Source organism: Falco biarmicus, chromosome 19, assembly GCF_023638135.1.
Source record: "Falco biarmicus isolate bFalBia1 chromosome 19, bFalBia1.pri, whole genome shotgun sequence".
In the NCBI taxonomy this organism is placed as follows: Eukaryota; Metazoa; Chordata; class Aves; order Falconiformes; family Falconidae; genus Falco; species Falco biarmicus.
This window is the reverse complement of record NC_079306.1, coordinates 3,500,041-3,514,281: the sequence shown is the minus strand read 5'-3', so window position 1 is coordinate 3,514,281 and position 14,241 is coordinate 3,500,041. Positions and strand designations below refer to the sequence as shown.

General features: G+C 61.6%; 1 protein-coding gene across 1 annotated transcript in view; it reads right to left on the bottom strand.

Annotated features, from left to right (window-relative positions):
* Positions 1-858: 858 nt before the first annotated feature.
* IQGAP3 (IQ motif containing GTPase activating protein 3) overlaps positions 859-14,241 on the bottom strand; it is a 16,667-nt gene continuing 3,284 nt past the window's right edge. Inside the window, 36 exon segments of the mRNA XM_056322599.1 lie at positions 859-2,138; positions 2,404-2,512; positions 3,002-3,103; positions 3,269-3,438; positions 3,518-3,730; positions 4,012-4,099; positions 4,294-4,438; positions 4,599-4,701; positions 4,997-5,020; positions 5,022-5,130; positions 5,228-5,460; positions 5,743-5,827; positions 6,329-6,469; positions 6,549-6,585; positions 6,588-6,738; positions 6,740-6,773; positions 6,930-7,093; positions 7,175-7,327; positions 7,574-7,782; positions 8,159-8,228; positions 8,782-8,853; positions 9,219-9,302; positions 9,562-9,732; positions 9,814-9,956; positions 10,080-10,247; positions 10,328-10,418; positions 10,945-11,108; positions 11,290-11,414; positions 11,611-11,693; positions 11,695-11,772; positions 11,903-12,066; positions 12,221-12,239; positions 12,241-12,309; positions 12,486-12,649; positions 12,919-13,005; positions 13,278-13,515. Of these exon segments, the coding sequence (XP_056178574.1) occupies positions 2,025-2,138; positions 2,404-2,512; positions 3,002-3,103; positions 3,269-3,438; positions 3,518-3,730; positions 4,012-4,099; positions 4,294-4,438; positions 4,599-4,701; positions 4,997-5,020; positions 5,022-5,130; positions 5,228-5,460; positions 5,743-5,827; positions 6,329-6,469; positions 6,549-6,585; positions 6,588-6,738; positions 6,740-6,773; positions 6,930-7,093; positions 7,175-7,327; positions 7,574-7,782; positions 8,159-8,228; positions 8,782-8,853; positions 9,219-9,302; positions 9,562-9,732; positions 9,814-9,956; positions 10,080-10,247; positions 10,328-10,418; positions 10,945-11,108; positions 11,290-11,414; positions 11,611-11,693; positions 11,695-11,772; positions 11,903-12,066; positions 12,221-12,239; positions 12,241-12,309; positions 12,486-12,649; positions 12,919-13,005; positions 13,278-13,515 (4,374 nt within the window). The 3' untranslated portion in view covers positions 859-2,024.

Sequence of the window (14,241 nt, the reverse complement as noted above, 5' to 3'; positions counted from 1 at the left end):
CCTTCCCAGGGAGGAATTTTCCCCTCCAAAGGCACGGGGAGCAGGCAAGAACCAGCACCCAATTTCTGAGTCGGGGCTGGCCACGGCACAGCTTTCCAGGAGCTAAAAAAAAAATAAATCATTTTTCCACACCAACACCCAGTTCCCTCCAGTGTGTGCACAGACTGATGTAAGATGCGTGCTTAACCATTATGGGATTACCCATACGGGGATTATTACCATTATGCAGAGCCTTTTCCATCAGGATCCCCCCCCATCCCCAAAACATCACCAATAAATTGTTTTGGGGTGTCAAACACTGCTCCTGCAAAGCCAACGGCGGCTGATGGCAACTGAACCACCCCGAGCCACAGCCAGGGAAGCGCCGGTTCTGCCTCTGAAGGCAAGGAAATAAAAATATATGGTGACCAGAAGGAAAAAAAATTAATAATGTGATAATGGGTGTCACATGCTGGCAGCTCCCTGGGACCATGCAGCACCCAACAGGTTAACGCAGCCCGCTCCTATTTTAAAACTGGAAGAGCGCTGCTTGATCCTGATTCATTCCTTTAGAGATATAATCATAGTCTTTATGAGATGTAATCATAGTATTTATTTAAGAATTAAGTGTGTCTGAAAGCGGCCTAAACTCCCTGTGCAAGAGCTGAGTCAATGCCTCAGTGCCTGACTCAGCGCCGCTTCCAGAGAGCCAGTTCCTGGCTAACGCGGCAAATTCCCGGAGCCGCAAGGCAAGGGGGCACCTTGCTTAGGGGACACGGGGCGATAGAGGAAGCCTCACAAGCCCCAGAGCACCCAGCGAGAGGAGCGGGAGTTGAGGACCATTGGTTTAAGGAGAAAGGATCATCCAGAGCGATGCTGTATTTTGTTATATGTATTTATTTAAATGAGCAAAAGCAGCACAGACAGGGGAAGGGTAAGTGCCAGTGGCAGCTTTTAAATGACAGGAAAGGAAAGGAAAAAATACATTAAAACATCACGAACAAACATCACTTTCCAAAGACAAGCCAGGCACCCTAGATGCCAACTTGTCAGGGTACCGTTGGGTCACCTCGAGGTGCCGAGGCAGTTACCGAAGCAGCGATGGAGATTCCGAGCCCGGGTTCCCCAAAAACCTCCTTTGCGGAGCAGGTTTGAGACCTGCCACCCCTGTTCCTGAAGGAGACGGGGCTGGGAAGAGGCTTGTGACCATTCCCAGCTCCTTTCCCACCACGTGGAGGAGAAAGTGCTTTCAAAGCAGCCGGGGCCAAACCGAGCCGCGTGCTGCGTTTTAATTAAGCGCCGGAGCAAAGCCACAGGGGACAGAGCAGCCACCAACCTAGACGAGCCAGTGGCTCAGCGATGCTCCGCACCAGCTGCCGGGCACCAGCATGCTCCAGGGGGGAGGAGAGGTCCCAGCTCTCATCCCATCCCCTGAGATTTCTGTCTGCCCCCAGCCTGGCTGGAGAACAGGCGGTGAAATTCATGTTTAAAACCCCCAAATTTGCCTTATTGCACCCTTGACTTACTAGAGGACAGCCCATGGGTGTCCCCACCGCTACTGCCTCTGAATTCTCCTTCCCCTCGGATAAAGTCCAATTCTGACATTCCCCCAATCTCTAGTGGGAGGAAGGCAAAAAAAAAAAATTAAAATCCCTTTATTTCATCGCTAAAAATGTGCAGTGCCCAGAATCCATAGTGTCCTTGAGCAGCCAGCTGTTAGCAACACAGCAACAGCCAAAAAAACCCAAACCCCCAAAATTTTAAAAGCTACGCGCGCTGCAAAAGCCGCAGCAGCCGCATCCTCTCTGCGGGGAGCGCCGGGTACCAGCTTACCCCGGCAAAAGCTACAGGAGCTCCCAGTTGACCTCCAGTTAACACCAGTCTGGGGTCAGCCAGGGCTGGGGCTGAACTCTGAGCCCTCCACTCGCCCCCATGTCCGGGCAGAAATTCCCCCGCCATGGGGATCCCGGACCACCGACCCCCAGGGTTCTCTTTGGCAGGTTTGGTTTGCATCCCCCCCCCTCCCCCAGCCCTCCCCCTCCTTGTTACTTCTTAAAGAACTTCTTGTTGAGGAGGAAAATGAGCAGGTTGACATTGATCTTGGCCTTATCGAACATCTTCATGACTGCTACGCCCTCGTATTGCAGCTGCAGCAGGTCCTGGGGGAGAGGGGGGGGGGACATCACCACCACCAGCCCCCCATGGCCAGCCAGGGGAGGGGGCTGGCCCACCCTCGGCATCCCCCAGGGGTGAGGGGAGCCGGCACGGAGCTGGGTTTCCATCGGGACGTGCAGCAGGGAAATGCACGGCGAGGCTGCCCCCAGCTCAGGGCAGGGCTCCGAGTGTGTGTGACCCCCAAACGAGCCAGATTTGGGGTCACCACCACCCCCACCCCCCAGGTGCCCCAGGATGGGCTCCCCCCACCTGATAGTGCAGCTGGAACCGCTCCATGTCGATCCCCATGAATTTGGCTTTCACCTGGAACCTGCCCGGTTCCTCGCAGGGGGTGATGTCGAAAATCACGTTCCTGAACCTGACGGGACAGAGCCAGTGGCTACCAAGGGGGGCTTCGTGGCTTTAACGCAACCAAGGACCAGGTCACCCAGCCAGTGCAACCCCCTCGGCACACGAGGGCAGCCCCCCAGCCCAAAGACCCCCCTCCCAATCCCACCCCTCCCATCTTCTCCTGGTGATACCCAAACCCACTCACCCCATTCTTGGGTGGGGGGGCAAGGGGGGGAAGATGCCAAGCCTTTGTCCACGCAACCAAGGACCAGGTCACCCAGCACAACCCCCTCAGCACACGAGGGCAGCCCCCCAGCCCAAAGACCACCCCCCCTTTCCCAATCCCACCTCTGCCATCTTCTCCTGGTGATACCCAAACCCACTCACCCCCATCCTTGGGTGGGGGGCAAGGGGGCATGATGCTGAGCCCGCGTGCACCCTCCACCCACGCTACGTTCCTCTACCTGCCCAAGCTTTGCACCACAACAGCTCGTCCCACGGCCTGGGGACCACGTACTGGCTGAGCGGCAGGTCCTCGATCTCCAGCAGCACCCCCTTCTCCAACAGCCGGGCCGCCGTGTAGCGCAGCGACTGCGGTTTCTTGCTCTTCCCGCTCATCCTTGAAGAGAAGGGACCACATACTCAGAGCTGGTCCCCAGCCATGCGCCACCCCTCGGACCCCCAGCATCTCCAGGACCCCCAACATCCAGACAGCACCCCAAAAAAAAAAAATTTGGTTTTTTTTCCCTTTTTAAATTCTTGCTTTTTTTGTAAGGGTACCTACTTGGTGGTGCTGGCTGCCAGGTTGTCGAGGCAGGTTTTGATGTACTGGTTGTAATAATCGATTTGCTCCTCGTAAAACAAGGTCTTGGCGTTGAGGCCCTGCAAGGTCTGCCTCAGCTTCAGGAGTTCCCCTCTGCGGTGCTGCCGGTACCGCCTCTGGTTGCAGATGTCCTGGGGGAAACGAGAAAGCTCATCCGACTCCTTCTCAGCAGGATCTGGAGGGGGGTTGAGGTGACCTCCCCCAGCTCACCTTGGCCAGCTCATTGATGAGCTCCTGGTACTGATGGGCAGAGTCCACCAGCCCCAGGCTCTCCAAGCGCCGCAGGTTGCGGATGATCTTGCGCTTCTTCTCCTCCATGGACAGCTGGTTGTTGGCAGCCAGCGAACGGTTGCGTTGCAGCTTGGCAGGGGTCTGGGCATCCCGCAGCGCTCGCCTCCGCAGGAGCTGCTCGTGGGTGGCTTCCTAGGGATGAGAAGGGGGTGAGCCAGGCACACGGCTGGAACGGGACGGGAGGAGATGGAGCCACCAACCCTTCCTCACACCCACTCTCAGATACGTGTCTCCTGGCCCCAAAAGACGTGCTGCCTTCTCCGAGAAACAGAGCCCGGCCACTGCGGGAGCAGAAAAGCAGCAACCAAGGCTTCGAGAGCAGCAGGGCAGCGTTCTGCTGAGGGCTTGTTTGCCATTCCCCACCCCGAGAAACTTTTTAGCTCATCCCTAGAAGCAGCCTCACGCATCCCCACCTCGTGCTCCGAGGCCAGCGTCCACAGGATCTCCGGGAGGGAATCTCCTGGCTGCGACTGGATCACATCCACCAGCATCTGCTTGGTGCTAGAGGCAGGGGGAGACATCAGGCGGCCACTCCGGACCCCACCCTCCTCCTCATTTCAATCCTCAACTCATTTAGGTTGGAAAAGCCCTTTGAGATCGTTAAGTCCAACTGATGAATTTAGCTGCCTCCCCAAGGTTTTTTGCCCGCTTTGAGCATCCCGACCCCCGCAACTCCCCCCACAGCCCGGCCCCACCTCAGCACCAAGCTCCTGGTGTCGCTCTCCTCGCTGCTGGCCGCCGGCACCAGCTTGCCCGTGAGGGTGAGGGAGATCTCCATTTTGCTGAGCTGGGAGAGCATCTGCTCCGCATCGCCGTCCGCCGGGCTGGCGACAGTCTCCCCTGGGAGGGCAGAGAGAGCCCAGGTAGCCACGGTGGGCTCAGGGCAGGTGGCTTCCCCGTGCCCAAAGCAATCCGGCTAGAGCTTCACCCAAGGGAAGCATCCCCCCCATCTCCATCCCCCTCCTGCCGAAGCGGTGGTGGGTCCCAAAGCTCTACCTACCGACGAGGGACTGGACCGTAGGAAGCTCGTCGAGGTCTTCCAGAAGCTCGTGCAGGGGGTCGCCGTGGCGCGGCGCGATGGAGTCCTGGTGCTCGAGCAGGAGCTGGGTGGTGCAGGGGAGGAGGGTGAGCACCGAAGGGGCCAGTTGGGAACGGTGAGATGCCCTCTGCCCCCCAGAGAGGACTGAGGAGTTAGGGAGGGGCAGGGGAGGACAAGCAGCAGAGAACCTGTGGAATCTGGATCATTCTCTTGCTTAAAATGTGGGGGGGGGGGGAAAGAGGCCAGGGGGAGCCGTGGTGGTTGTGGGATAGAGGAGTGTGATCAAACGCAGCAGAAAGCCCAGGAGGTGGGAGAAGACATGGAGCCGCTTGCTTGCGGTCAGGTCCTACACCCTTTACCTTGTGCGTGTTGATGAGCTCCCCCCACCGTGATGTAGATGACCGGTTTGGCCACTGCCACCATCTCCGAGTACTCGTCCACGTTAAACCTCTCCTCCGGCCCAGGGACGCAGCAGGCAGCAGAGATGAACCTCCTGCAGAGAGCCACCTCTTTGGTCACCCCAAACCCCCACCGCCGGCTCACAGCCGCCTTCCCCCCGCCCCCAGCCCCGAGACCACCCTGGTGCCCACCTGAACTTGTGATGGGTGTCCTCCAGGTACTGGTTGACCCCACAGAGATGCGCGTTGTCCCCCTCGAAGGCCTTGCGGGCGGCCGCGTGCTGCAGCACTTTGGCGATGGAGCCCAGGTTGCGGCGGTGGTCGGGATGCAGGGTCACCCCAGCCGAGATGTCCACGATGTCAAAGCCGTCGGGGGCCACCACGGCTGGGTTCATGAAGCGGTAGTAGAGCAGGTTGCCCACGATCTAGGGTGCAAGACAGGCTGTGTTTGGGGGGAGTACGGGGGCTGGTGGCCAGGGATGCAGCAGCTTGGCAGGGAAGGCTCTTTGGTCCCGGTGGAATCCACCCAGAGGGGACAACAGCGCAGAGAAGAGCCCGTTGTTGGCATTTCCTCAGTGGCTCAAGGAAAATATCGCCTTGAAGGTGTTTTGAAGTCAAGAGGACATGGCCTTCCATAGAGGAGTACTAGCACTTCACAGGCACACACCGTTGGACCCCCCCCAAGCCCCCCCCAAGCCCCAGGGTACCTTGTCGATCTCCTCTGCTGAAGCCTTGGGGAATTTCTCAGCCAAGGATGTCCTCAGGATCTTGGCCACGTAGCGCATCCCATAGCTGAGGAGAGGGCAGGGCAAGGTCTGTCAGCACGTGAGGCAGCACCAGGTCTGCCACCCTGCCCCGTCCCCACACCCCTCACCCACACAGCGGCCAGCCCCCAGCCCTGGGGCAATGGAGGAGTCTGCAGGAGGGGTCAGCAGCTGCAGCATCCCCCCCAGCTCCCTCCCCCTCCCACCAGCCCAGACCCCCCCCACCCCCGGAGAAAGCCTTTATCCTCCGAGGTTATCACAAAGCTCAGCTTCTTCCTTGCAAACACCTCAACACCTGTAGTAAAGCGCTCCCAAACAGAGTGGCAAGAACCACCAGCCCACCGGGGCTGGTGGAGGAGCAGAAGGAGCAGGATTTCCCCTTGTTGCCAGGGCAGTAACTCAGGCCTGCAGGAGCCAAGGGGCCAGAAGCCCCCCCAGAACCCAACCTCCCTCTCCAAGACCTCGCCGAAGCTACCTACAAGCCAAGAGCGCCGCAGGGACGTGGCCTACAGACCATCGAGATACGTACGGGATCTTGTCCACGGAAGAGGTGATGGCAGAGACGAACTTGTCCGTCATCACGAGGAGGTTGCGGATGGAAATATCCAACCGCCTTTGGACCTCGGGATGGCTGAGAGCCTGCTCAGGGCTGACCTCGTACGGGAGCTCGCTGTAAATGGAAGACAAGGTCCCATCACCATCCCAACTCCCGGCACCCTTGGCCTAAGCCTCCTTGCCCAGGGCCTGACCTTTTCTGCCCGCTCTGCGACTCGGTCTGGTTGATCACGCCTTGTAGATGTCCACAGGGTTGGTGCGGATGCTGAGGGTCTTGTCCTGCAGGACCTCCTGCACCGGGCCACCCAGGATTTGCCGCAGGGCGTTCTGCCCGCGTGCGTTGCGGTAGAAGCTGACCACTAGCCGAATCACTGTGGCGTTCCCCCATCAGGATGTCGTGGACGTGGTCCACCTTGGACCTGGGGAAAGACCAGGATGGGGGAGGGGGGGGAGGGGAGATGAAGGGGATGGACCCATTTGTTCTCCAACGCAGCAGCCAGGAGAGAACTGCATCCAAGCTGGTGTTCAGCCTTTTCCTGGACCTCCCCCCACATCAGGCACCCACGGCCACCCACCTGATCTCCTCCTGCAGCGCTGCTTTGAAGAGCTGGAGCAGCAGATAAGCCTCCCGTGGGTTGGACGCGTAGTTGTAAAGCGTAAAGATCACCGATTCCATGAACTTGGTGGACTTGTTCTGGGGCATCTGGAAGATCAGCCTGGCCAAGTAGACAGGCTGCGTCTGCAGGAACGAGGAGGAACACCAAGCTAAGTCCAAGCGTCACGAGGGGTGGTGGGCACAGCAGACCCCCACCAGCCCCACCTGCAGCAGGTAGAAGAGATGCTGGTAGGCTTCCAGCTTCTGCCGCTTCTCCTTGCTGAGAGACTTGAGCCCTTTCTGCTTGTCTAGGGACATCATCTCCGAGAGCTGCTCCTTGTTCTTCTTGGTCAGCTTCTTGCAGTGGGACACCACCTCCTGGAGCCACATGGGTGAGGGGAGAGAAGGGCTGGTGGCTGCCGGCAAGCTCCGGCATCCAGCCCAGCTTCTGGGGAAAGAGCCAGAGGCATCCCAACGCCCCCCACAACCCCTCCAACCATTTCAAAAAGCCAAGCAGAGAGAAATTCACGGTGTGGTGTGATGCCAAGGAGGGGAGCAGCAGCTCCGTGCCGGCTGAACGGGCTTAGGCACCATCACGCGAGGTGGCCAATGTCCTCTCCCCACCTGCAGCGTGATCCTGTTCTTGACCAGCAGCCCAATCTTGATGTCCATGAGGTCCAGGTCACTCTCCAGCTGCCGGCTGGCGCGGATCCTCTTCACCACCTCCTCCTGCAGCCGCAGCACCTCCGACTCCTCCCAGAAGTCATGCTGGCTCTGCTCCAGCAGGTGGATGAAGCGCCGGACGATGCTCAGCGGCGGGTTCCTGGCGTGGACTGCGGCAAGGCACGGTCCCACCATGAACGCTTGCAGGGAAGGTTGAGCAGCCACCCCCACCGTAGACCCTCGGAGCCCCAGCATCTCATCGAGACACCCCGCATCCTCCTCCCCAAAAAAAGCATCTTGTGATGCCGGGATGCAGGACAAGGCCGTGCCACGCTGTGTGGTACCTCCCCAGGAAGGGCACCAAGAGCAGCCCTGGGGATGCTCTAGCTGATGCTAAGGGACCACCAAGCCACTGGCCACAGGGACACTGGTGGCCAGCCTGCCACCCGCCTCGCCACTGTGCAAGGCCGGCAAGGAAGGAGGCAGAGTCCCCTTCCTAATTAATTAATTACAGCCACTTCAGAGCAGAGACGAGCAGGCACTTACCCAGCATCCTGTAATCCCCACGGGCCTTGTTAGCTCGTACAAAAGCCTGGATTTTAATTACAGCTTTAATCTGCCAAGGCAAACAAGGGGGTGAGAGGTGGTTCCCCGCAGCATCCCCGAAACACAGGGGGAGGGAAGAGTTGGGTGGACACCCGGCTGCCTGCTCCCGCTGCTGGGAATCTGCCCACGGCCTGGGATGACGGTCTCCACAGCCCGGAATTTCAGGATTTCACTCTCCTCAGCGGTTGTTCCTCCTCCACTCGCCGTATTTCACGTGCCACCCGCCGCTCCAGAGGCGCAGCTTCACTTCCCACACACCCTTTCCCAGAAAATTTCCGTCCCCTCTCGTGGGCACCTTGAAGTCCTCATTGGTTTTTGATGGAACCGGAGGGATTTTTTCTCTCCTCAAGCTTTACAGATCCCGATAATTTGGCTTCAAGACCCACCAGGCATCCTTTCCCACCCACCCATCCCACTGCAAGGATGCTCCGGTTCCTCCCTCCAGTTGCACCGCCAGCGCTCGGGGCAGAGATCCACCCGCCCCGCCCAGGATTGTCCCCCTCCGTTCCCACGCGTGGTGACACAGTCCCGGGAGGAGTTTTCCTCCCCATCCCATCACTCACATTCTGCCTGAAGTAGCACAATCTCTGCCGGTACCTTCTCCGAGCCCGCCACATCCTCACGGCTGCCTGGATCTGGCAGGGATGGTCAAGCGGTTGGATACTGAAAGGGCTCACCCAGCCAAAGCAAACGGGGGAAAAGGAGAAAAACCGGGGGATTTTTGCTAGATTTTTCCCCCAGCCCAAGATATCCCCCCCCCATCCCCTCACATAATGCCCAGCCATGCCCTGGTCCAGGTTCTGTATCCTCCATCCCCTGCTGTACCAGGCAGGGGGTAAACTCTGCACTTACTGCCCAGTAACCAGGTGGTGATGCCCGACGTGGGAGTGAAGGGGAACCCAAAAAAAAAAAAAAAAAAAAAAAAAAAAAAAAAAAAAAGGCGACAGGGAAGCATCCAAAAAAAAAAAATAAAAAAGGGCAACGGGGAAATCTTCCAAACCTTGATCACAGCATCCACGTTGGCTCGCAGGTAGCGCAGCCTCTCCAGGTACGCCCTGCGCTGCCTGGACCCTCTCCACCAAGCCTGGGCGTAAGAAGAGACATGGGGCTACCGAGACCTGCGCAGGGTCCCTGCCGCGCCTGGTCGGGTTTGGCAGCCTGCGCGAGAGAAGCATCCGACACAGGACGGCAAAGCAGGGGAGCAGCGCCCAGAGCAGCCGCTACCAGAAAAAACGAGCCCTGTGCCATAATCTGTAATACCCTGGGGGAGTCCAGCCCCACCCCCACCATGGTTTGCATCCCCCCCCCCCACGCGGAGGTGGGACAGATTCTGCCTATGTCACCTGGATCCTGAGGGCAGCCGGCTGGTGGTCCCGCAGGATGCGCCGCCGTGCCGCGACCTCCCGGCGAACGAGAAAACCCCGCAGCCGAGCCTGGAGCCTCACCACGAAGGGGACGTGGGACCCCCACAGGCGCTCCCGGTCGTGCATCGCGGTCACGCGGGTGATGACCGACTGGGGGGACACCACGCACCGGCTCAGCACCAGCGACGCCACCAGCATCCCCCACCCCCCCCAGCACCATCCTGCCCGTACCTGGATCTCCTGCCGGCTCAGGTGCGTGGTGTTGAGGTCACCATCCTGCGGGCGCTGCCAGCTGCCCTCGAAGGTCTGCAGGCTCAGGTAGTACTCAGCACCATCCTGCAGCCTGTGCCGGATCCAGCACCGCTTCCCGCTGCCTGCAGAGATAGACGGGTGCTGCTGGGGCAGGGGGATGCTGCTCCGCTGGATGGCTTGGGTACCCCCAGGTTTCTGGGGGTCTGGGGTGGGGGTGGGGGATTTCGTGCAGCCCCCAGTTTCACCTGCGTGGCTCTTGGTGGCCATCAGAGCCGCCAGCTGCTCCTGGTAGGCGGCGGCACAGGCGCTCGCCACACCGCACAGAGCCACGTCGGGGTTGCGCAGCACCCGCAGGGTCTGCGCCGCCTTCCCCTCCTTGATGGCCTGGTTGATGGCGGCGGTGCCCAGCGCCACTGCGGGGGCAAGGGGGGGGCTCGTTGAGACCCTTCACGCCTCCCCCCCACCCAGCGCCAGTGCCGGGGGGAGCACTCACTCCTCCTGGCTGCCACCGTGTCCTGGTTAGCCCTGCTGACGCCTTCCCGGATCTCTTCCCACCACAGCACGGCTCCCTCGTCCTCCGTGGCCTGCAGAGATGGTGGGGGATGGAATAGGGGGTCCAGTGAGGCTGCATGACCCCCCCCGCCCCCCAAGAGTTTCAGCGGCGCTGGTCTTGTGTGCTACAACTCCCCTCGAGCACCCTGAGCTCTGCAAAGCACCGCACTGCCGGGGTGGGGGTGGCTCGAGGGGATGGCACCCTGGGGGTGGGGGGTGGGGAATGCTGTGTGGCTCAAGGGGATGCCACACTGTTGGGGAGGGGGGGATGCTGTGTGGCTCGAGGGGATGCCACACTGTTGGGGAGGGGGGGGGAAGCTGTGTGGCTTGAGGGGATGCCACCCTTCTTGGGGTGGGGGAGGTGGGGAGATGCTGGTGTGGCTCAAAGGGATGCTGCACTGCTGGGGGGCAGCGGGGGATGCCACGCTGCCAGGGGTGGTGGTGGTTGGGATGCTGCGTGGCTCGAGGGGATGCTGTACTGGCGGTGACGGGATGCCATGCTACTGGGGAGGGGGGGGGGATGCCACGCTGCTACAGGGAGGGGGGATGCCACCCCACCTGGGCTTTCAGCCTTCGCGCCTGGGCCAGCACGTGGTGGTAGCGCAGAGCGGCGTGGGGGGCGATGCCGGGCAGGGCGGCCGCCAGCAGCAGCAGCGCCGCCAGCGTCTTCTCGGGGTCCGCCTGCAGCAGAGCCTCGTTGACCAGCCGGACGGCGAGGACCCCTGAGTGGGGGCGAGGGGACACGCAGCTCAGCTCCCTCCGTGCTCCGGGCACTCACCGGAGCCGCAGCTCAGGGTAGCGCGAGATTCTCGGGTGTCTCATTAGGGTTGAGCTCCTGGCACGACCTCCCTCTCCCAGATTCGCAGAATCCCGCCCTCCTCCCCCCGCTCGACCAGGACTCACGGTCGTTTTCATCTCGCACTGATGAGTTGGTGTCATTGACACTGTCCTGAATGTCATTCCAGCTCAGGAACTGGGCTCCCACTTCCCCACGTTGGCTTTTCAGCTGCACCAAATCCTCAAAATACCTGCAGGAGGGACATACCTGCAGGAGGGACATGGGGCAACGGCTCGGAGCATTTTAAGCAGGGACAGCGTCTGCCAGAGCGGCTGCCTTGCTTTTCCAAGGGGGAAAAAGTGGTGAAACAAGCCCAGGGCCACACACACCCCCCCCACGGGATTGCTCCATGTCACCAACGCCACCCACGGTGCCCCTCTCCTTACCGCTGTGCATTTGCATCCTCGACCCCCGAGAGCCCCAGGGCAGAGCTGACCAGGCTGCTCCGGAGCCCCTCGGCGTCCCTGGCATTCCAGAGCCTGGTTAACCAGCGCTACGGCCGAAAGCATCTCCACAGCCACAAACAGCTCCTCGTGGGCCAGCTCACCCTGCGTGGAGCCAGCAGAGGCCACTGACCCCCCCTGACCGCATCCTCCAGCCCCAGCAGCCCCCCCAGGGGCAGGTGGGAGCACCCCCCACGGCCGTGGGACCCACAGCCCGTCCCTGGGGAGCTCTCACCCGTGGGTGCTGGCGTTGCAGCAGGGCCAGCTGCTGCTGGTACAGGGGGGCAGCCAGCCCGTAGACATCGGGCAACTGCGCCGCAGGGTCCATCAGCGCTTCCAACGTCTCCGCCGGCATCCCTCGGCGAACGGCTGCGTTGATCTGCCTGACAGCCCGCAGCACTGAACGGGAGACCACGGTGGGCTGCAAGGAGGTGGCCGTGCCCCGTCTCCCCCCTGCTGGGGCACTCAGGTTGCCACCAGGCCACCAGCTAGAGGGATGCACCAGGCGGCAGAACCTGCCGCAAGCACCCGCGTCGTCCACCGCAGCACTCACTGGCTCGCTCCTCCTCGCCCCCTCTCGTTGGCCACGAGGACCCCTGCCTCCACCTCCTCCTGCTCCAGCAGCTCCGTGTAGCCCAGCTCCTGCAGCGGGCAGAGAGAGCAGCTCCTGCTCTCACCCCACACCCTGCTTGCACCGACGGACCTCAGCCCCTTTGCAGAATGCTGCTGGTCCACAGAGCAACCCAGGGAAGGGGGGAACGGGACCCCTCCTTTGCTCCTGGGGTGCCACCCCAGCAGAGGTACCAGCAGGTTCCTACCAGCGCCTTCTGCTCCCGGTCCATGCTGAGCTGCTCCAGGTAGCGGTCAAGGTTATCCCGTCGGAGGCAGTGCAGGGCCAGGCTGGGGTCCTGCAGCGCACGGTACAGTGCCGGCGCATCCCGTCTCTCCAGGGCATCATCCACCTCCTCCAGGGCTCCGTGCACTAGGGGAGAAGTCACTTTACGCCGGATAAGACAAGCGGGGAAATCATCCCACAGCCCCAGGGAGCAAAGGGGAGCTGCAAGCTGAAGCCCACACGCCAATAAATTTTAATTTCCTCCTTGGAAATGCCAGCCCCGCTCCCCGCTGATCCGGAGCTGGTCCGAGCAGGCAGCTCCTTTCTGCTGCACCCACCACCCCAGGTAGGCTCCCCCCTGCGGCCTGGGGTCCCACCGATAAGGTCTGGAGAGCCCCTGCCCCATCTCTGCTCACCGTTCACTTTGTTGATGTTCCCTTGGATTTCAGCCTGGGTCAGACACCAGTCGTAGATGTCCTCTCCCTCGGGATTACCTGGAGGTACTGGAGAGGGACCCATCACCCTGAGCTTTCCACACCCCGGGGGTCCCCTGCAGATGCTTGGGCTCCTTCCCCCACCCCAAGGTCAACCAGCCCCCCCAAGAGGAATCATTTCCCACCCACTTTTTCCCACACCCCATCTTCTGATCATCTCAAGGACTCTCCCAGGCTCTGAGGGATCCCCCCCCTCCAGCTGGAAACACCCACCCACCCATCACCAAAAGGGCTGCTCCTCTCCCAGCCCTGCCAGGACACCCCCTCTGCACCCCCCTCACACCCTGTTCCTGCATTGCTGCCCTTCTCCAGCTTCGCCTGGTGGAGCATCTCCTGGTAGGCGCCCGCCAGCACCTGGCGCAGGTCCAGAAGCATCGCGCTGGGGTTGCAGAGGGCGGCCATCGTCTCCGCCACCACCCCCCGCTCCACCGCTTCGTTGATGGCCAGCACGGCGGCGTGGACTGGAGGCGAAGTGGGAAGGAGGCAGGGGAGGCAGGGGAGGCAGGGGAGGCAGGGGAGGCAGGGGAGGCAGGGGAGGCAGGGGAGGGCAGGGCGAGGCAGGGGAGGCAGGGGAGGCAGGGGAGGCAGGGGAGGCAGGGGAGGCAGGGGAGGCAGGGGAGGCAGGGGAGGCAGGGGAGGCAGGGGAGGCAGGGGGAGGCAGGTCACGGAGGGCTGCAACCAACCGTCCGCTCTCCGCTCTCCTCCCTGCGTGCAGCAGGATGAGCTGCGCCCCCTGCACGGTGGCAGGGACACCCCCCCCCCCACCACCTTCCCAAAGGGCCCGGCTGCCGTCTCCAGCACCCAGGAAAATTCCAGGAAAATCTCCGTGCCCCTACTGCAAGCGCAGCTGACGCAAAACCCCAGCTGCTGCTGCTGGGAAGGGGCTGCACCAGCCCAAGCAGCCCCCCACAGCGGGCGACCCTTGGGGCAAATGACCCCCCCCAGAGCAAGCGACCCCTGGGGCAAGCAGCCCCCCTGGAGTGAGCAGCCCCCCCCCCCAGCGAGTGACCCTCAGGGCGAATGACCCCCCACAGTGGGCAACCCTTGGGGTGAATGACCCCCCAAAGCAAGCAACCCTTGGGGTGAGCGGCCCCCTCCCATCAAGCACCCTCCAGTTTTGACACCCAGGGGCCAAGCTGCGACCCCATCACGGGCTGATGCTCAGCACCGCTCCCCCCCCCACCCCACCCCCCCCCCACCCCCCCCCAAGTGCCCCCCCATCACCTGCGGCTTCGTCCCCCGAGA